Here is a 21,217-nt window from a genome sequence, read left to right on the forward strand (position 1 = left end):
AAGAAATTGTGCAAATTTCGACCAATGGCCAGTGTAGACCTAAAAATTGAAACAAGAGAAGAAACGCCAAAAATTAATTTATGTTACACAGAACATCAACCCAAAACAATGAAACATACACAAACAGAAAAAGACTGGAAAACAGTAGTGGCTTTTGAGTGATTACTGGATTAGCCGCTGTTTTATAACAATTCTCCAACCATTTTCAAAACCTCGTTTTCCTCGACCCAATTAAATTCAACACAGATATACTGAGAGAAAGAAAATCATAGAGAAGGAGATATGTAAATTAATTGGGTAATTCATGTTGATGATGATGATACTTTTAATTCGAAAATGACCAAGAAATCACCACAATTCCAAGGTTTAGAGCTGATTTCCTTTTTAATTTCAGGTACATTTCTGTCTCCTTAATTTTAATTTTTATTGGATTTCATTAATTTTCAAAAACCCATTATTTTAAATTATCGCTTTTATTGGTCCTTAGCTTAAATTAAACTGTAAGTTTTTAGTCTAATTTTTGTTGCAATAAACCCATTTAAGGTTCTTTTGTTCTCACTTAATTGCTACTACGTAGTATGTATTGCTTGGAATTACTGGTAATGTTGATGTGATTAGAGTTAAGAGCTAGTTTACTATGTATTAATTGATTGTTTATGCTATAAATTTGGGATTGTAATTGTTTGATAAAATGAAATTGATCTTTTTTTGGGTCATTTGTGAATGTTGATGTTATTGGCCAGAATCATAAATGGCCTCAATTGATCCCACCACTGAACCATCCAAAGAAGCATACAATCATGGGATGGCACTTGATGTTGATAATAAGAGAGTCCAATGTTGCTACTGTGGCAAAATTGTTCCGGGGTTTAACCGCCTTCAGCATCACTTGGGAGGGATAAGAGGGAACATAACCGAGTGTCCGGATGCTCCGGTTGAGGTGAAGGACTTTTTTAGGCATAGCTTGGTGTCTGTGAAAGTAGATCACTTAGTGAAGGAGATTGGTGAGTTAGACCACCCTAGTCCTCCTCTGAAGAGGACTTGTACCTCGAATGTGAAAGCGAATTGGGTGAAGTCACAACAGGCTGTAAGCCCTCAGAATGGTACCACCATTGCTAGAAGTAGTTTGAGTAAACCAACTTGTTACTACCGAAGAAGGTTGACTTCTCCAAATGGTAAAGCTGGCAAAAATGGGCTAGATTCGGACTCTATTATGGGTAAACGAAGCATTGGTAGGTTTTTCCTAGAGAATGGGATTGACTTCTGTGCTGTCTCATCTCCTAGTTTTAGTAGCATGATGGGCAATTTTCTAAAAGGTGGTGAGAGTAAGCAGTTTATACCTAGCATTGCTGAGCTCCGGGGTTGGATATTTGATGATGAATTACGCGAGATAGAAAATTATGTAAAGAAGGTCCGGCTTACTTGGCCTCTTACTGGGTGTAGCATTCTGCTTGATGGGTGGACTGATCATTTGGGTAGGAGCCTGATCAATGTTGTAGTTGATTGTCCAGAGGGGCCTATTTACCTTCGATCAGAGGATGTTTCACCCTCAACAAAGGGTGCTAATGCATTGCAAGTGTTGCTTGAAGCTGTTCTGGAGGAAGTGGGCATTCAAAATGTTGTTCAGATTGTTGCTCACACTTCCTCGGACTGTTTAGAGGAAATTAGTAAGCAGCTGATAGAAAAGCATAGGTCGCTTTTTTGGACAGTTAGTGCAACACATTGCTTGTCACTTATCTTAGACAAGATTGCGATGATTGATTCAATAAAGCTGACACTGGATAATGCAAAAACCATTACTAAATTCATTTATAGTCGTGCTGCAGTACTGATGCTGTTGAGGAAATATGTTAGTAGTCATGATCTAGTTAGACCCTCTAGCATTAAATCTGCTACGCCTTTCTTGACGTTAGAGAATATTTTGTCTGAAAAGAGTAATTTGGAGCTCATGTTCACTTCCTCTGAGTGGCTGCGCTCGTTTTGGGCGTCAAGTGTTGAAGGTCAATTGGTTACTACTTTGATCAATGATAGCTCCTTCTGGGCTGGGGTTAACTTAGCTGTGAAAGCATCCATTCCATTAGTGAGAGCTATATCCTTGATTAATGAGGATGGTACACCCAATATGGGATTCATATATGAAACGATGGATCAAGTTAAAGAGACAATCTGTGAGGAGTTTGGAAATAAGATATCTAAGTATACCCCAATATGGAAAATAATTGATGAAATATGGAACACAATTCTGCATAGTCCCCTTCATGCTGCTGGATACTTCCTTAACCCAAGGCTCCATTATACTGAAGACTTTTTCTCTGATACCGAAGTTGCAGGTGGCCTTCTTATCACCATCGTTCGAATGGCTGCTAATCAGTCTACCCAGGATTTGATATCTCGGCAGCTTCATGAGTATGCAGACTGTAAAGGTGATTTCAAAGTCGGAACTGATAATAACAGTAAAGAGAGATTCTCTCCAGGTTTGTAATTAAGGCTTTGCTTGTTTTGACTTAATTTAGTTAGATATCTTCAAGCTCCATGGATGAAAGAGTCTTTAGTTGACTAATGACTCCTCATTTTCACTGAACTTTAAGTTCGCTATTTTCTATTACCAAGCTTATGGTGGGGGTGGACTGATGGAAATGTGGGGTGTGACTTTGGTAACATTGACTTTTTGCGCTACATATACATTGGAAGTTAGTTTATGGACAAAATAGATAGCAATGAACTATATATTGTCAGTTAGTTATGTCTGTTTAAATTAATAAGTACAATGGACTGAGTCAAATGTCGCGCTATGCTATATGTCTTCTTTCTTACTTACTTTCTATTGGCTGGGAATCACAGCCTAATGAAGTGACTTTCACCAAGGGATTAATGAAAATTGCCTCATAGAGTCTTAGCTATTGTATGGCTTAGGCTGCAGACATCGAAACCCTTACCATGTCTCAGGCAGAGGGTCAGAATGTTAGAAACATTGTATAGTTATAGCTCATACTTCCCATAAGTTTTATATTCCTGAATTTACTACCTATAGAAGTTGAACTGCAAAGATACCATTTTGGTCACATGTTATTCATTCTGCTATTCTATTCTAATTCAAGTAATTTTTAGCTTGTACGGTGATACCCATAACAAATTTTGAACTGGCTGCAGCAACTTGGTGGATGCGTTTTGGGGGCCACTGTCCTGATCTGCAAAAGCTTGCTGTCAGAATCCTTAGCCAGACCTGCAATGGGGCTGAAGTTTATGGTCTAAGAAGAGATATAGCTGAGAAACTGCTATCAAGCAAACGAGAGATCTTGGAATACAACCGACTGCATAACCTGGCATACCTTCATTACAATCTCAAGTTAAAGCAATTCAAGATGAGGGCAAAATTTGACATTGTTAGTGATGTAGTAGTTGACCCGTCAGAGGACTGGATTGTAGATGAATCATATCAGGCTGAGGGAGATGACTCTGAGAGAACGTTTCATACAATCCGCAACACAGGTTCTGGCAGCACAAGCCTGATAAATACTCTCAAGGAAGGAGGCTCTTCTGGTGTTCCGCCAAAGGCAGAACCAACGTCTGAAGTCTAATTTATGAAGCCTCAAAAGATCAAAAACAAGAGGGAGCCTTTGTATTGGTGAAATGTGCTCTTGTACACTATTGTACACACACATACTGATGTACAAAATGGTTCTGGCTCTTAAGTTAGAAGATGAGTTTTGGCATATAATGTATGTCCATTGTCTCTCTAAGTTTTATTCTCCGCCCTTTTTAAAATAGAATCAGAAGACTAATTAGTGAAAAGCTGCTGTTGTAGAAAATTAGTTTCTTTAGTGTACTGTTCTGATTTGCTATCAGAAATTGCTGTTTGTAGTTATAGGACTGTAGACAGACTATATTAGGAACTCTGAGATAATCAAAGATTGTATAGTTTTATTTACCTGTATAATACTTGTACGAACCTTTTTCTTTTTCCTTTTCAAACTTAAGCAATTAGTAGTTTAGTACTATATTTGTATTTTGATTAGAGGCTTCAGGTTGTGGAGCTTGCTGCATGTGCAGCTGCTGAACTAGTCAGAACCTGTTTACGTGACAAAATTATTGCCAAAAAGAATGGAATTCAAAAGATAATCTTGTATCCGTTGTTTTCTATTTCAGTGCTTACCATTAATGACCCGTTTACTTCACTTTATTTTTGCTGAACTGAAATTATTTTTACTGAACTGAAATTATTTTTACTGATTTTCTATTATATTTCTTCTTTGGGTTTACTGATTTTTGCTGAACTGAAATTATTTTTACTTAATTGAAATTATTTTTACTGAATATTTTTTTTTTAAGGTGAAGTGAATAGGGCCTAAGCCTGTAATCATATACTAGTATATTTTTCAGATTTATATCTTATGAGTTATGATTGTTACATTATGGGGAAAAAATAAGTGTAATCAAGCACTCATCTTATCCAAGTTAACTATATCTTTGTTGGGTAACAAAGCACATCAAATACTACGTAGATAGTTAATAAGGTGGTAAGACCGTAAGACTTATATAATATAAATATATATAAAATATAATAACTTGTTGGTCTCAAGTTCAAACCTTTTGGCTTTGTATGAACATTTTTAAATATGAAGTATATATGTATATATTGAGGTATTTAAGGCTCAAAAAATATCTAATTGTCTCAATTTTACAAGTTTGGTATTTTTTTTAGCGGGTTGGTAAATTTTTAAGATAGAATCGTAACACAAATTTGCCTACTCATGATGGTTATACCCATTTTTAACAAAAACTTATGCTTCTTCTGTTATTCTTTATCAAATTAAATAAGAGAAACTATTGTGTGCGGACGTCCGCACGCAAATTTTCGTGCGGCTGGCTTGACTTATATGTTTTACTTGTTGGTTTATATGTTTTATGTGTTGGCTGATGTGGTTTTTGTGTTGGCTAATATATTCCTTTTTGTTGGCTGATATATATATTTTTTTTCTTTTGTTGGCTGATGAGACATCATTTGGCTTATATGTTCTTTAGTTGGCTGATATGTATATTTTAATTGTTGGCTTATATGTATTTTGTTTGCTTATATGTATTTTGTTTGCTTATATATTTATTTTGTTGGCTTACATGTTGCCTTTGTTTGCTGATTTCAACCTTTTATTGGCTGATATGCTTCATTTGTCGGCTGATATGTTTTTTCTGTTGGATGATAAGTACACTTTGTTGGTTATAATATTCTTCTTGTTGGCTGAAATATTCTCTTTTTTTTTTGGCTAATACGTTTTTTTATTATTGTCTGATATATTTTTAATGTTGACTGATATCAGACATCAATTGGCTGATATGTTCATTTGAATGGCTAATATGAATATTGTATCAGCCAATAACCCAATTTGTATTAGCCAACAACCAAAAATGTATAAGCCAACAACCCAAAATAAGCCCATACATTATTTTTATTCATTCTCTCTTCTCTTTCCCCTCTTTCTCTTTTACGTGAAAATGGGAACAAACACCACAAATCCCCTCACTCCTTCTCCTTTAATTCGTTCCTCACTTCCCCCTAATTTCCTCCTCCACCGCACCCACCAACCACAGCACCACCAACCGAACCCATCATCGCCGAACCCACCAGCCGGAAACTTGCAACCTCCACCAAATTGCACCTCCGAATCAAATCTAGGGTTTCAATCGTCGTCATCATCATTGTCGTCTTCATTGTCATAGTCTTCATCCACCATTGCCATCATCGTCATTGTCGTCATCGTCGTCTTCGAAGAACGGACGCACAAACACTTGGGTGCGGGTGCCTGCACCCAATAGTTTTCGATTAAATAAAAGGATTTAGGAATGTTTTGGCTAATATCTATGATTTATTTACCTAAATGTCATGGGATATTTTAGAATTGTGTACAATATACACCTCCGTTTTTATTTAGTTGACTCATTTTTTTTGTCACGCTTGTCAGCATACTATTTCAACGATTAATATCTCTAATTTTCGACATTGTAAAATTATAAAAAGTGGATATTAATAAAATATACATTGAGACAATTCAATTCAAACAGGATCCCATTATCACAGTTAGTGTAAAAGTCAAATGGTGTAAACTTAAAAAAAGGAGGATAAAAAAATAAAAAATAAAAAAACGAGTAAAAGGATTTGGGTACCCAAATTTGTTTTCCCTTTTTTCGACCTGAATCCGTCGGGGCCAAAATTTGAAGACCTATATTTATGAAAACATATTTGGATCCACGATTTCGAGTCGAATTCAGGATCCGATCCACTGCTATCCCTAGTTTCGATAATTATGAAGTTAATTATTTAGTAACATCAAGTGATCAGAATGCCTAAATGAAGATTGCTTCCAATCCATAAGATTAATATTTTTTTAAAAAAGAGAGTAATATTTAATTAGTTCATAATAGTCGTAACTTATTCTTGAATGTGCCTATCAAGTCAAACCCAAAGCGCGAAATCAAATCAATAAACAAATTGGGCAAAAGGCCCAAAGACGTCAATTAAGTGGAGTTTTGTTAGATCATAACGTAAAGTTTAGTTAGATCATAATGTTGGGCGCTGAGATTAGCCACGCGAAGTCCCACACGCATCGTCAATGCTAGTTGATGAAAGACCATAGGACGGGGTGAGGATAGCATGCGCTACAAGCGAGGGCCTAAGGCCTCGCATTGCATGCGATGTTGCGCTAATGCAAGGCCTTAGAAGCCGGCTTAGCCAAGGTACAACAAGGCAATGCAAGCCTTAGACCTGCTTGGCTGCCGCAATCACCCGTAAGGCTACGATGGGTAGCAACCGTGCCTACATGTGGCACTAGGCCCAACAACAAGTGTGAGCGCATGGGGCTGCAAAGCGCATGGCTTGCCAACCTCACAGGTTATTGGGACCATGGGCCCTACATGGATCCCTGGGTTTACATGCGTGAGGTAAGTTGTTCTACATGGACAACTTTTCTAGTACTACTAGGTTTAAATGTAGGTGTGATTTATTATAAAACAACCCTTGTGAATTAAATTGACACACAACATTTAAAATTAATATTCAATCCTTCATTAAAGCAAGAACATAAATCTAAACCCTAAATTTTAGTTTGAGAAAATTGTCCAATGTACTAAGCTATCACACTCTGGGCAGATTTTATCATGCGGGTGGACTTTTAATTGATCTGATAATGAGATTACACATGCGATTATTGGATCCAATAATCGTACTAAGCTAACAAGCACAGTTCAAAGGTGCCTGTACATTAATTATACTTTGAATAATCCTTTGAACTATACGTGGATCAGAGGCTTAGGGTTTGTTTCCATGGTCTAATTAGATTAGGGCAAAACCAAACAAGTGTGACTCCGCTTTATAATTTTGGATATGGATAGAACTAAAGGGTGGTAAGTAAAAAAATACGCAGATAAATATTTGCTTACTCTACTATAATTGCTTGATTTTGTTGATGATTTGCCTCCATTCAAAGATATTTTATTACCATTGTCGATAAGATATTTAGCATAAAAGAAAAATTCGCTGTACAATTATTGCTGTCTGTTACATTATTTGAGAAAAATTTCTCTTTTGACCATATTTCTATTATTCTTATCACATTAAAAGCACATTATTTCTTCTTTTTCCTGTAAGTCACATCTTAATTTTTTTTTTTTCTGCTGTCATTGCTCTTAAGTCCTTATTTTCTCTATTAACTATTTTAGGGTTTTTGCTCTCTTTCAAGACAAGTTCTCCATACAACTTTGTTGTTGAAGTAAAGGTAAAAAAAAATACTTTAATTCATATGCTTTGCCTCTTTAATTTTTTCTGTTCTCCTCTATCTATATATGTGCTTTAATTTATTATCTTTAATTTGAAATGTGATAAATTTAGTATTTAAAATGTTACCGTAATTTTTGTTTGATTTGTGTATTCGATAGAATCTTTTGTACCCCTTAGAGGTCAATTGGATCTAATTTCTCACTTACCAAGGAGTCATGCAAACTATTTCTCATTTTCTTTTGTTTGGCTTATTTAATTTTCAAAGAAATCCGATCTTATTCGTGATTAGGTGGATTCGATGTGGATTTTAGGATATCCAATTCGTATTTTTTTAATTATTATTATTATAAATAGATGTATCGTATTGGATTTGAGAACTTTTGTTTTGAAATATTCGATTTTAATATTTTTTCCAAATTTTTTTTGAAAAAATGTTAAAACAATGCAAGCACTAAAACTAGGGGTGACAATTCGGGTCAGCAGGTCGGATTCGGGTCAATTTCGGGTTATGATGAGAATCAGAAATATTTTGAAACTTAATATTATTACGAAATATGAAATTTGGATCAAATCGAGTCGAAATTTGGGTTTTTCGGGTTCGGTTCGGGTCGAGTTCATGTTTCTTTCAGTAACTTCGGGCCGGATTCAGGTTGTGTTATCACGTCGAATCAGGGATTCCCAGCCCTACCTAAAACCCAATGAAATTTTAAGACACTGCACATTCAGGTTAATGAATTTTTTTTTTCTTCTTATTAATTGATTTTCTCATGTCAAAGTATTTTTTTTTTTTTTTTTTTTTTTATGATTTGGCTTTCATTGAAGTGAACACATAAGAAAATTTTTCAAATATATGAAATTTTTGATGAGGTTGGTTTGAGTAAGGATTGTGTAAAGATAAGTCCCGGATAAAGTTTTGGATCTAACCAGATCAGTAAAACCAAAGACCGCCTGTTTGGTTTTCATTTAATTTTTTTTTTATTGATTTCCGATCTTGTTTAAACCCAAAAAAGAGTCGGACCAAACCATATTCAGCTACACTATTAAAAAAAATAAAAAAAAAAATGCTAATTTTTTTATGGATAGCTTTCGACGGACAAGTAGATCTGTCAAATTTCATATGAATTTGTTTATGTTATATTTTTTTAATGTGAAAAACCTAATATTTAGTTGCGGATTTAGTATCCGAAATTATCTGATCGGATTTCGTAACTTTTAGATCGTTGAATTTTAACGTGTATTAACATGTTGAAGCTACTGGTGGTAGGAGTACGACCGGGAGATGATCTTCATTGGGGCTCATAGGGGTCCGACCACTATAAGTTTTGTAAGAGCTATTAGACGCGTATTATGTCAAATGATAGATCCAATAACTTTTTCAAGTAGGTTCAAATGAATTAAAATTAAAATTTAATCTAACATAGATACTTTTACTACATAATTAAATAAAGTTAATATCTAAATTTATTTTAATCGAGGCCTTAAATTTTTATGCACGAATTATACATTACAATTTTTTTTTATAAATCACAATTTATCAACTACTAATTCAAAATGCTACGTATTTTTTAATTATATTATTTTTGTACATATATTGTACATGTATCCTAATATGTTGTTTGCATATATTGGCTCATATAAGTTTGTGTAAATTTAATTTATAGATCAAACTCGCATATTGTTTTGCTTAATTATTTAACTATCATATTTTAATTGTATGCAACAAGCTTTTACAAGAGTTAAGTGGGTTTGGTTGATTTCATTGCTTTAAACTTAACTTCGTTCCGATTATGTTATTTGTTAATAGTTAGATATCTATTACAAGTTATTAAAGTTAAAAAATTGGCTCTCTATACCTTATAGTTTAAGATCCACCATTGAGTACAAACATTTTTTAATGGAAGGTTGGTGGTTGGATTTGTTATGCCTAGCATTCTTTTCTAACAAAAAAGTCTGTATATTATACTTACAAGCAAGTAATAACAAGTAAAACATGTTTGTAGTACAAAATATTTCTATTTTCTTACACTACTTGAAAACAAGTATTGTATCATAAATATCATTATTACACATCATAATATCATAAAAGGTTAATATCATTATTACCCTGTGTTAATATTTCCCGTTTTTATAAAATATGCATATAAATTTCTAACATTCATTATTCTAAAAAGGTTCTAAAAGCTGCTTTTATATCCTATTTACAATCTGACAATCTGTATGTTGTATTTTTGACATAAGTTGAGCTCTTTACTTGCATACTATAAGTTGGCTCTTATAAGTTGCTGCTTTCTTCTATAAACTTTCAGTATACACACTCTTTAACTAATTGTTATGTATTTGCCTTAGGTACCAAAACAACTAAATATGGACTGTAGGGATGATCATGGCAAAGCCAAACAGTCGTCGGATGAGCCTTCTCGGAAGAGAGCCTATTCACCTAGTGAAAAAGGCAAAGGGAAAATGCTGGATACCAAGGACGACAACTACAAACAGGCAAAACAGCAGCAAAATCCTGCTGTAAGTGGTGTTCTGTGCCAGGATAATTCAGAACCTTTGATCATATCTTTCTTATCATCTATGCTGCAGCAGCAGCAGACTGAAAGACCATTTCCTGCTGTTAATTCTTGTATCAGCTCCTGCAGTATGGCACCGCTTGAACGTCAATGCACGCTACAACTCTTCGAAGACAACCTTAATCCTAACATTGTAATAGAAAGTTTTCAAGAGTTGGTTAATGCTGTTGGCAGAGGACCTCTGCATCAGTCTGATGTAGCTACTGTCAGAGACGAGGTTGAAATCCTGTGTGAAGAGTACTTCTCGTTACGAGAATGGGTGCAAAGTACAAGTTACTACTGGGATATTGTAAGATGTAGTTTAGTCCTAGATGTGTGGACTGAGGAGATGACAGGGCGAACATATCTAAATGTGATAATCGATTGCCCACTAGGGGTGGTTTATCTGAAATCAATTGATGTGAGTTTTGCTGTTAATGATGCTGAGGCGATGCTGTCAGTTATTGAGAGTCTTTTTTATGAATCAGAACTTGGTTTGAGGCCGGAGTATGTGCTCCAAGTTATATCCTACTCTGCGTCACCATGGTTAGACGCGGTTGGAGAAAGACTTCAGGAGAAATACCCTTGGATGTTCTGGTCTATCAGCGCCACATATTGCCTGAATCTGATGCTAGAGAGAGTGGCCTCGGCGATAACCTGGGTGAGGCAAACCATCGCGCAAGCCAAGATGGTTACAAGGCTTATTTACAGTGATCCTTGTATATTGGACCTCTTAAGGCAGGCTAGTAATGGAGAACTTGATCAGAACTCGAACCTTGTGAAGTCAGGTAAAATTAAGGAAGCTACACCCTTTCTGACACTTGAGAATATGCTGGTTTGGAGAAAACATCTTGAGAACATGCTAATATCACAAGAATGGAAAAACTCATGCTTTGGATCATCATTGGGAGGTATGAGAGTCGAGGAGCTAGTGCTAAGAGACAGAACATTCTGGACTCGAGTCGGTCTTGCTGTCAAAGGAAGCAAGCCCATAGTTAACCTGCTTTGCTTAATCAATGATGGAAACATTGATATTGATAACCCTCAAATGGGTAATATCTATGAAAGAATGGATGAAATGAAGGAAAAAATTAGGGGTGACATTGGTTATAAGAAATCTAACATATATATGCCTTTTTGGGATATAATAGACGAGATTTGGAACGGTATGTTGCACTCCCCACTTCATGCAGCAGGTCACTTTCTAAATCCAAAGCTTTATTACAGTAATAATTTTGTTGTTGATGATGAAGAAGTAGAGGGTGGGATTAGGGACACTTTACACAAAATTGTGGGTGATGCACAAGCCCAAAAAACTATTATGAAGCAGCTGCATCTATATGAATTTGCCCGTGGAGATTTCAAAATTGGTTTGCGTGAAAGACACAATGTCTCTCCGGGTATGCACTACTTCCTGTATATACTACCTCCGGTTCTTATTACTTGCAATAAAAGAATATTTTATGTCTCATAAATAATACTCCTTTGTTACAAGGAATAACATCCGGAAGTAGTATATTCTTTGTCGAATCACATTAAGTGTTCAAATTTCACTCTTAACATGACATAATTAATATCGATTGAAGGTATTATATATATTTAAAAGGTTCATTATTGAACTTTGATTTATTATATATTAAAAGTTGTTACATTGCGATGATATGCATTACATGATGTGGCTTAAATTGTTGCAGTTGATTGGTGGAAGCGGTATGGGGAACGATATAAAGAGTTGCAACATTTTGCAATAATAGTCTTAGGGATATCATGTAATGGTGCTCCTCCACCCCATAAATTCGGAAGAGAAGATGTAGGGAGGTTGTTGTCAACAAGCGAAACCGATCCATCATATATATGGTTAGTCCAAAAGTGTTTTGTATCTTACAACCGTCATCTAAGAGAGCTCGCAACTTCTGGTTTCAAGTTTAACATTGAGTCTGATGAGCCTCATCCCGTCGATGATTGGATAGTTGGTTACTACTAAGCATGAAGAAAATTTGAGGGGATTTATGCAAGGAGATATTTTTAGATGGCCGATAAGAGTAGCTTGATGTGTTGTTTTGTCAGTTCTCTTCTGGTAATAATTTATGTACTATTTTCTTTTAATATTTTGGATGATGTTTTTAGATGGTTGTTAGGAGTAACTTAATGTTGCTATCTTTTCTTTACTAAAAGATTTTTATAATGCAATTAAGATCGTTGTACTAAACTACTACTCCCTCCGTCCCTATTTGATAGTCATTTTTGGGCAATTTTCACGAGAATAAATAAACATGAATAAGAAGTAGCAAAAGTACATTGAAAAAGTAAATTTACATTGGGTATGCAAAAAAGTAGAAAGAAAAAGTAATTAAAGTATATGGGAAAGCAAAATTTACATGAAAAAGTTAAATTTGCACAAATATTTTTGCAAATTGGAGAGAATTTTGGTAAAAAATTAATATTAATGGTACTTGAAAAAAGCAAATGTGACTAACATTTTGGGGCACCAAAAATAGAATAAATGACTATCAAATAGGGACAGTAGGAGTAGTATAGCTAAGTGGAGAGCTTAGCACTAGTGAGAACTCCAGGATATTAATGAGCACAACTTTTGAGCTAAAAAATTTTATGAGCATCTTTTGGTGCATATTTAAGATTATCTTTTACTCATAAAATTTATTTAGCTCATCCTTTTAGTAATCTGTTGTGAGAATGATTGCTTAGCATACCATTAGATTAAACAAGTTCTCAATTACCTTTTGCGGGTGCAGCGGGTGTAACAATTACTACCAAAATTCTATTGTGTATTAGCTCGAAAAGAATTAACTATCTCAATTCAATTAGTTTGATCTATAAAAATCTAACCAAATATTAAATTCAACGCGTTTTTTAAAAAACAAGAGGTTTTAAAGTAGCATCGAAATGTAAATTAACCTACTTATAATGGATTACTCCGTAATTGGAGAGATCGTTATATACATCTGGGTGTACCGTATAGGTATTTTGTACTCAATTTGATGATTGTTTTTTATTTAATCATTAAATCAAGAGCAAAGCTAACTCAGGATTAGTTGGATGTATGGTACACCCGGATATATATAACAAATTCTACCGTAATTGATTATATACAATAACAATTTTATTAACAAAAAGTTGAGATAAACACGTGTGATTGTGTGCTATATATGTAATTGTACTTCGTATAATTTTTTTAGGTGTTGAGTTATTCTTTATCAAATTAGGAATGTTGTTCTTCAATTAAGAAATCTAGGGCTCAAATATAATCTGCCCTTATTCTTTAACAAATTAGGAATGTTGTTTCTTCACTTTAGAAATTTAGGGCTCAAATAATATCTGCCCTTTTGCAATCCCATTAGACAATTTCAAACAAAATCCCTTTTTTTCAAACCCAAAAATCTCTCACACAAAAACTCAGAAAAAGAAACCCAGATTTGCAAACCTTCAAATTCACCTTTCAATGGAATTTCCACCAGACTTAGACTTATTTGGGGATGATGATGATGAAGAAGATTACGCCCAAGACAATGAAGAAGAACAACCAAAGCAACAGGAATATGGCGGCGATGGCAGTGGTGGGGGTGTTCGTCCTTCATCATCTTCCGACTCGTCTCGCTCATCTTCGCCGTCAAATTCATCTTCTTCATCGTCTTCGAGATCAAGATCTTCTTCCAGTGGTAGTGGAAGCGGCAGTGGGAGTAGTAGCGTAGCGAGTGAGGAGAGAGAAAATGGTGGTGGGGAAGAAGTAGTGTCCAATAGTAGGATTATTGCTCGGGATATATTTGGGGATGAACCTGATGATGATGATGATGAAGTAGATGATGAACGAGATCTTTTCGGGCCTGATAATGAAGATTATTGCAAAACTTTAGCTAAAAGCCCTCACCCTGTTCCTGGTATTTTGAGTTTTTCCCTAATTTTGCATTAATTTAAGGGTGTTTTGTTGGTGGGAGTTGCTAATTTTGGTTCAAATTTAGGTTTTAATGCTTGCCCGTTATAGTTAGTGAGGTTTTTTTTTTAATGTGGGTAATCTCTCTTTTGTTTGTTTGTGGTTTCAATTTGGAGAAAATTGTTGTTTTTTTTTGCTGGTGAGTGTTGTGTTTATTGTTTAAATTTGAGGTTTTAATGCTTGCAGTTTATAGTTTAGTGAGCTTAACGGTGTGTTTGGATTGAAGGAAATGGAGGGAAAGGAAGGGAAGGGAAATGGAGAGATGGAATATCTTTCATTTGGATAACAAATGAGGAAGGAAGGGAATTGGAGGGGAGAGAAATGGAGGGATTAAATTGTTGGAAATTGATCCCTCCAACAATGGAGAGATTTGGAAGGAAAATTCAACATTCTTCCCTCCCCTCCCTTTCTCTCCCCTCCTCTTCTCCTCCCTCCCCTTCTTTTCCTTCCTCATTTTTTATCCAAACACAGTGTAAATATATGGGTAATCTCCCTTTTGTTGTGTAACTGCGTATGTAGTTTCAAATTGAGGAAATATAGTGTTTTTTTTTAGGTGGGTGTTGCTGATGTTTGTTCAATTCTAGGTTTTGATGCTTGCCCACTGTTGTTTTATGAATGTTTAGATGTGGGTATATACATCATTTGTGTCTGTTTTTATTTAACATTTGCAATTGAGGTCATATAGTGGCTGTTTTTTATGGACATCTGCAATCGAGCTGCAATGGGGCTTGTATCGCAGAATGTGATTCGTTCCAGCTTACTTTGTACCCATTGTTCATGCTGCGACACTATTGATTAGAATTAATGTAGTAGAATTGTTATTAAATAATATCAATTCAGGGAAATGAAGGTGTATTATATATATTCTTTATGAGTGTTTACTTTGTCTGAGCATGTCGTGTAGTATGAGGTGAATAATAAGTAAGCCTCTTTGCTGCCATGTTATATGTGTTGGTTATATAGTTTCAAAGTTGCTGCACAGCTTTGAGTCTAGTTTCCTGTAACTGCTTGATGTTAGGAGTTTGATAATTATCTTTTTCATTTCTCTCTTCATTTCTGTACTTTACTTCCTGGTTTGTTGAAGGCTTTGTATTCTGCAGTTTTGCCTCCAATTCGAAATAACCATCACCAAGATGGAGGTGGAGGTGGTCGTGGTCGTGGCCGTGGACGATGGCAAAATGATAGAGGTGCTGGTATCCTACCTCGGCCTGGATATCCTCCCAGACAGAACTATGGGTTCAACCCCAGATTTCCTCCTGTTATACGAGATGAACGCTTTGTTTCTGAGCTCCTGTTTACAAGTAGTGAGGAAACACTTTCAAGAAAAGCTGTACAGTTCCAAGAGGTAAATTGATGCTTGTTTTAAGATGCATGAATTTCTGTATAATTATGAGTTTTGTAGTGTTTTGGCTTGGTGAATTTAGATTATGTTGTTGGCTGGTACACCATATCTAGATTGCTAGTCATTAGGTTTCAGCTTGAGTTTTAGACTTTGGGAAGATTGTGCTGTCTTCGGTATGTTATTATCTGGAAACCAAGTATTTATTTCTTCATTGGGGGTGTGGTGCAATTTAGTGGATATATAGCTAATAAATTCTAATTATCTATCAGTTTCTGGCTTTGGTGATTGCTTGATGATTGTCATGTGAATGATCATTTGCCTTTAATTACTGTTTGCTAATACACCTTAGTGGCAATTTGATTAAATAGCCTTCTGAATTTGCCTGCTATAGTCGTCTGGAAACTGGTGAGGTCTTCTTTGATGATCGCAGCCTGGTAAGCCATCTAGATTAATTATGTGATTATGTTCCAACTACTATGCCTTTTTAGCACCATAGGTCGTGAACTCTTGTCCTATTGTTTGCATGTATGTTATTAGAGGCTTTTTAAGCGACTTATCAGTGAAGATGTTGGAGCAGATCTGAATGAAGGCTTTGATACATTCATCGAGAAAAAAGGTATCCTAGATATGCATTGAAGAAAATTTTAGAATGCTTAATTTGTTTATAGATAATTAAGAGAAAGACTGGGAGGTGTGGGGGGGGTTGGGAGAGAGGGGGGGGGGGGGGTGGAGGCAGGTGAGGGATGAGAATAGCAGTGGCAATGTGGGAGAAAAATGCTTTCGTTGGCCATTGGGGTATTGTGTCTCAATAGTCAATACTGGTTTATGCTTATCATGCTCTGAAATTAACCAACTGTTCTTAAACCAGATTTGGGCTCTCAGGGTTTTGGTGATCTTCTTGCTTGCATAAGACATAAAAGAATTCCTCTAGAGAATATGCATTTTGTGGTAAGTACAACTATCTTGCTCTGAAGGATTCCATGGCAGTGAAAATTTTCCATAAACCATTTGCCTTTCTGATTCTGTTGAAATTCTTTTGTTTGTCTTGTGCAGACGTATCGGAACAATCTAAATAAGGTAAAATGTGATTTCTCCAATATTTGTAAGATAATGTGCTGCTTTATTTAACACTATGATTTAGTTCGTGATTTCTTATATTCCTTGAGAAAGTTGGTAAAGGTACTGTGCTTTGCATAAGTTGTTCTAAGGTAACTTTAGCTGGGACTTGGGAGATCACTGGATATAATTTACACATGTTTCATCTTAGAGTCTAGCTGGATTAATTCTTGGTTTCATTTTGAAGCTTAACGTTTCTCTTCTTTCACCAATTTTGCAGATTCTGGCAACTGCTTATATTAGGAATGAGCCTTGGGAAATGGGAGTACATAAAAGGAAGGGGGTTATTTATCTTGATGTCCATAAACTACCAGAAAGGCCAAAGACAGAATTGGATCGCAGAATGTAAAATAATGTTTTTTCCCTCTTACCTTGCCCTCTTGCTGTTTTTCTTCTTTTAAGTTTTATTTGAATTGTATTTTATAAAATAAGTGCTTTCTTTTGATGCTGTTCATAGATGTACAAACCATGAAGGGGGTTGAAATGATATGCTAAGTATTTAAGATAAATTTCAATTCTCTATTGATATTTAACTGGAAATCTTGGATTCTGATATATAGTGGTGATCGTGACGCGTGAGTGGATTCGAGCTATGAAAGAGAGAGAGAGAGTACGAGTTCTTGCTGCTCTTGTGGTTAATCTATTACTTCCTCTGGTTTTTTAATACTTTCTCCGTTTTTTAAATTGCACCATTGGGTGTGGACTCAAATATAATAAAAAGAATATAAGGTAGAGAACCAAAATTACCCATGTGATAGTGTGATACAAACAAAAGGGAGAGAGAAAAGGTGGGATAACAATGGTTATTATCAAATGTTTACTAGGATAGAATTGGTATTGGGTTGAACACATGCAAAAAGTGAATGAAGGCTTGTCAATTTTAGAAATGGTGCAATTAACATGCAACATCACGAAAATGCAAATTGTCCAATTTAAAAAACAGAGGAAGTATGTTTATTTATATGCAACATGTTGTGGCATGCATTTTAAGGGTATGTTGCAAGTAAAATAAAACAGATGAAGTATATTTTAATTTGTCGGCTGTGATAGTTGGTATGAAGTTAGTGACATGATAACATCTCTTGCCAAGTTGTTGATCTATAAGAACTTGCTGGTAAATAAGATGTTTTAGGGTTTTGATACCCATTGATGCCCAGAAGTTGCGGGAAGCGATTCAAATGAGGTGAAGTTGTGAACATGTGACTGCTATAGAAATAAGAGCAATTTTAATTATTTAATTGTGATGGAATGTTAGTGTGACAGCAATGTTAAAGCTACCTTGTTGATATTCAAGGCCTTAGATTTCTTGTTACTGGGAGTGTGGGAGTCTTTAGTCTTGGACATTAATGATGCTTCAGTGCTATAAGGACAATGAGAATTTCTTGTTACTGTCTTTAGTCTTAGACATTAATGACATGAATGATGATGAGGAAAAAGATGTTTTCTCTTATTTTTTAGAAAGTCAAAAAAAGAATGTGTATAAGCATTTCTATTAATTGTACATATTTTAAAGTGGTTCCTTCTACATCTCATGAGCATGCTCTTGCCGTTCCTTGTATTAAATAGGCTAATTATGATATTGTTTCATGCATAACGACGACAATTTTGATGACTTTGTGATAATTCTGATTCTTGTTTATTGTGAATTTCGTTTCTTCTCATCTGTCAATCAAGAGAAAGAAAACTATATTGTGCTTCGTATAGGTCAACCAAAATAACAGGGGAAAAAAAAAAGTTTCTGTTTACTCTTGAGTTTTATGTTATGTTTCGGTTGTTCCTTTTGGTTTAGGTGCTATTGGGGTTATTGCTTTGAGACCCTTGCAACTGAAGATCCTACAAGGGATGATGGAGAGGGTATACATCATATTGATGCCAACGTTGAGTATTGTGCTGTCATCAAAACAAAACTTGGTGCTCATCGAATATTAATGGGTGCTGAAATGGATTGCTATGACTCCCCTGATGATGGGAGGAAGTTTTATGTTGAGTTGAAGACATCTCGAGAGGTTTGCTGTTTTTATATTTGATATTATAGATGTGAATGTAGTTTATTTTCACAAAGCCTTTCTCTATGTTTATATATTCTTATGTAGAAATCACTTGACCATTGATTGCAGTTGGATTATCGAACAGAGGAAAGATATGAAAGAGAGAAATTACTTAAATTCTGGGTTTGTGGAGCCTTTCATCTTAGCTTTAGCTATTTGTTGCGTATATCCTTTCTACTTGTAGTACATTGTGTGATATTAATTTGCCTTCTGATTGCAGATCCAGTCATTTCTAGCTGGTGTTCCCTATATCGTTGTTGGCTTCAGGTAAATGGCTCTTGCAACCATCTCTTTTGTGCCTTTTGGTGAGTTGAATTGGTTGCTCTGATTTCCTTGGAAATTTTCAGCTACTTTTTGCAGTAAAGAGACTAGGGGTTTTTTGTTATGCTTGGCAATTCTTATTTACATTTTGATTGAACATGATCTTTCAAATGTATAGATAAAACTTTAAGAATATTCACTCCTGATCTTGTAGTGATTGACAACAATAACTCGCCAAAACTAAGCTTCCTATATCTATTGTGAAGTCTGCTATACAAATTTGTCTTATGTGTCTTTAAAGGTTCTTTGCCTCCTTTAAGGCTCGGAGGCCTTGCACTGACCAATTCAGAATTTCAGAGTACACTTGTATTACTTAACCTGTTTCATACATTTTTTTTCTTGTAGCTGGCTAGCTGTAATAACTGACAAATTACCTTTGGTTTACCTACAAATTAGAAGATTTCACTTCATGGTGTAACTCCTTACTGATGTAAATATGAGAACAAGCATATCTATTCTCCGAAAGGGTTTAATACATAAATTGCAGAGATTTTGTAGACAAGTGAAAATATTGTTATGAACTAACAGAGTTTTTTCTGTAAAATTGGTGATCTGACTATGGATTCAGAAAACTTTGGATTCTGAACTACACAGTGTATTCACTTCAATGCTCCTTGTGCAGGGATGACTCCGGCCGACTTGTTCGCACAGAGAGAATGAGGACCAAAGAAATAAATCAGAGAGTGAAGATGAAGAATTATTGGCAGGTTAAAATAACATTTTGTGCCGATAGCCTGTATTGATATTAGCTTTGTTTTGTCCCATTTGACCTTCGAAGTTGTTAACTGCACTGCATTTTCCTGGAAATTTATATCTAGTATGTGTTTTGATTTCATTGCTATTCATGTCTTTTGTTGTTTAACAGGGTGGGGTTTGCTTAGCATTTGCTGATGAGGTATTGTGCTGGCTGTATGGAACTGTAAAAGAGGGTATGTTTTATTTCATGCCAGTATGTCGACTACGAAGAATTATGTCTTTAGATTTTACGAGACTTTTATCTTGGGGTGACTTGTGAGGAAGTTGTAAATGAGCTCAAATTTTAAAATTAGGCTTTCTTCCTTCTCTCTTCAAAGCACGAATTCAATACGGGATTTACTCTGTCTCAAATAGAAAGGATATATGCAACAAATAGTATTACTTTATAAATCTTGAAAGTTTTATTTCTAATGCTTTTAAAAAAGAAATGTATTTTTTAACTTCATTCTTTTAAATTGTTTTTCATGAAAACAACATTGCTTACATTGGTATGGTGGGGATGTGAAAATCTAAATATTGTGATATTAATTTTTCTTTTTTTTTTTCCTTGGGGGAGGGGAGGGGGGGGGGGGGGGGGGGTATTATTAGTTTTCTTGTCTTTGGATAATAGTTGTGACCCTGACATTATGCTTGTGTATCTCTGCCATTACAGGTGAAGACTACATATTGCAGTTTGCTCCACCCTTCACCCGTTTGGAGCTCCTACTTGCAAACTCCTGTCCAGACGAGATTACTCACCATCTAGAGCTGTATCAGCAAATGCAGTCTGATATGCAATGACAAGGAGAATGGAGTTTCAAAACTCCAAAAATATACAGGACATACGGCTACTTCGTGAAGTCTAATTTGATTATATGACACATTTTTAGACTGAAGTTAGATAGTTTTCTTAGGTAAATGCCCATCTTAGATTGGTTTTTTCCTCTTCTTTTTTCATCTTGATGCGTACATCCAAATGGTATATCAGCAATGCAGTTTATGTCAGTTGTAACTAAGCTGATGACAATTTTGGCTTACCACAGTTACCAGTTCATCAGCCTGCCAATTTTGGCTAATGTAAAGTTGGTCGTGCTTGTTATGTAACAAAAAATTACATTATTAACGATTTACTGAGAACCTTCGAAGAAAAATTGACATTTAAGTAACAAAAGTTTTATTTTTTGTCTTCTACTCCAGCATTTCTAAATTTCTACTTCTTCCATTATTAAATGCTTACAACACAATCTTATGACACGCACTTTGAAGTTGAGTCTATATAATGTAAAAAACCTAGCTCTCATTGGATATATCACACATTGCCACATTGGATCCATACATGTTACAATCAGATTCCTTTCTGAAATTATCAATTAGCTACTCCATGAC

General features: G+C 35.2%; 3 protein-coding genes across 3 annotated transcripts; all 3 read left to right on the top strand.

Annotated features, from left to right (window-relative positions):
- Positions 1-84: 84 nt before the first annotated feature.
- On the top strand, positions 85-3,963 carry LOC145569348 (uncharacterized). The gene is made up of 3 exons (XM_081628698.1): positions 85-394; positions 744-2,474; positions 3,151-3,963. The coding sequence occupies exons 2-3, from the start codon at positions 752-754 to the stop codon at positions 3,576-3,578; spliced, it is 2,151 nt and encodes a 716-aa protein (XP_081484824.1). The 5' UTR covers positions 85-394; positions 744-751; the 3' UTR covers positions 3,579-3,963.
- Positions 3,964-6,846: 2,883 nt separating this feature from the next.
- Positions 6,847-12,304, top strand: LOC145566949 (uncharacterized). The gene is made up of 3 exons (XM_081626203.1): positions 6,847-6,933; positions 10,115-11,720; positions 12,015-12,304. Exons 1-3 carry the CDS (start codon positions 6,847-6,849, stop codon positions 12,302-12,304), a joined length of 1,983 nt encoding a protein of 660 aa, XP_081482329.1.
- A 1,212-nt stretch (positions 12,305-13,516) lies between these two features.
- On the top strand, positions 13,517-21,022 carry LOC145567860 (NAD-capped RNA hydrolase DXO1-like). Its single transcript, XM_081627271.1, has 13 exons — positions 13,517-14,216; positions 15,370-15,614; positions 15,980-16,045; positions 16,149-16,227; positions 16,480-16,559; positions 16,665-16,688; positions 16,948-17,072; positions 18,517-18,733; positions 18,845-18,898; positions 18,996-19,042; positions 19,719-19,803; positions 19,962-20,025; positions 20,505-21,022. The coding sequence occupies exons 1-13, from the start codon at positions 13,781-13,783 to the stop codon at positions 20,630-20,632; spliced, it is 1,650 nt and encodes a 549-aa protein (XP_081483397.1). The 5' UTR covers positions 13,517-13,780; the 3' UTR covers positions 20,633-21,022.
- Positions 21,023-21,217: the final 195 nt, after the last annotated feature.

Source organism: Chenopodium album, chromosome 11 (genome assembly GCF_948465745.1).
Source record: "Chenopodium album chromosome 11, dcCheAlbu1.1, whole genome shotgun sequence".
In the NCBI taxonomy this organism is placed as follows: Eukaryota; Viridiplantae; Streptophyta; class Magnoliopsida; order Caryophyllales; family Amaranthaceae; genus Chenopodium; species Chenopodium album.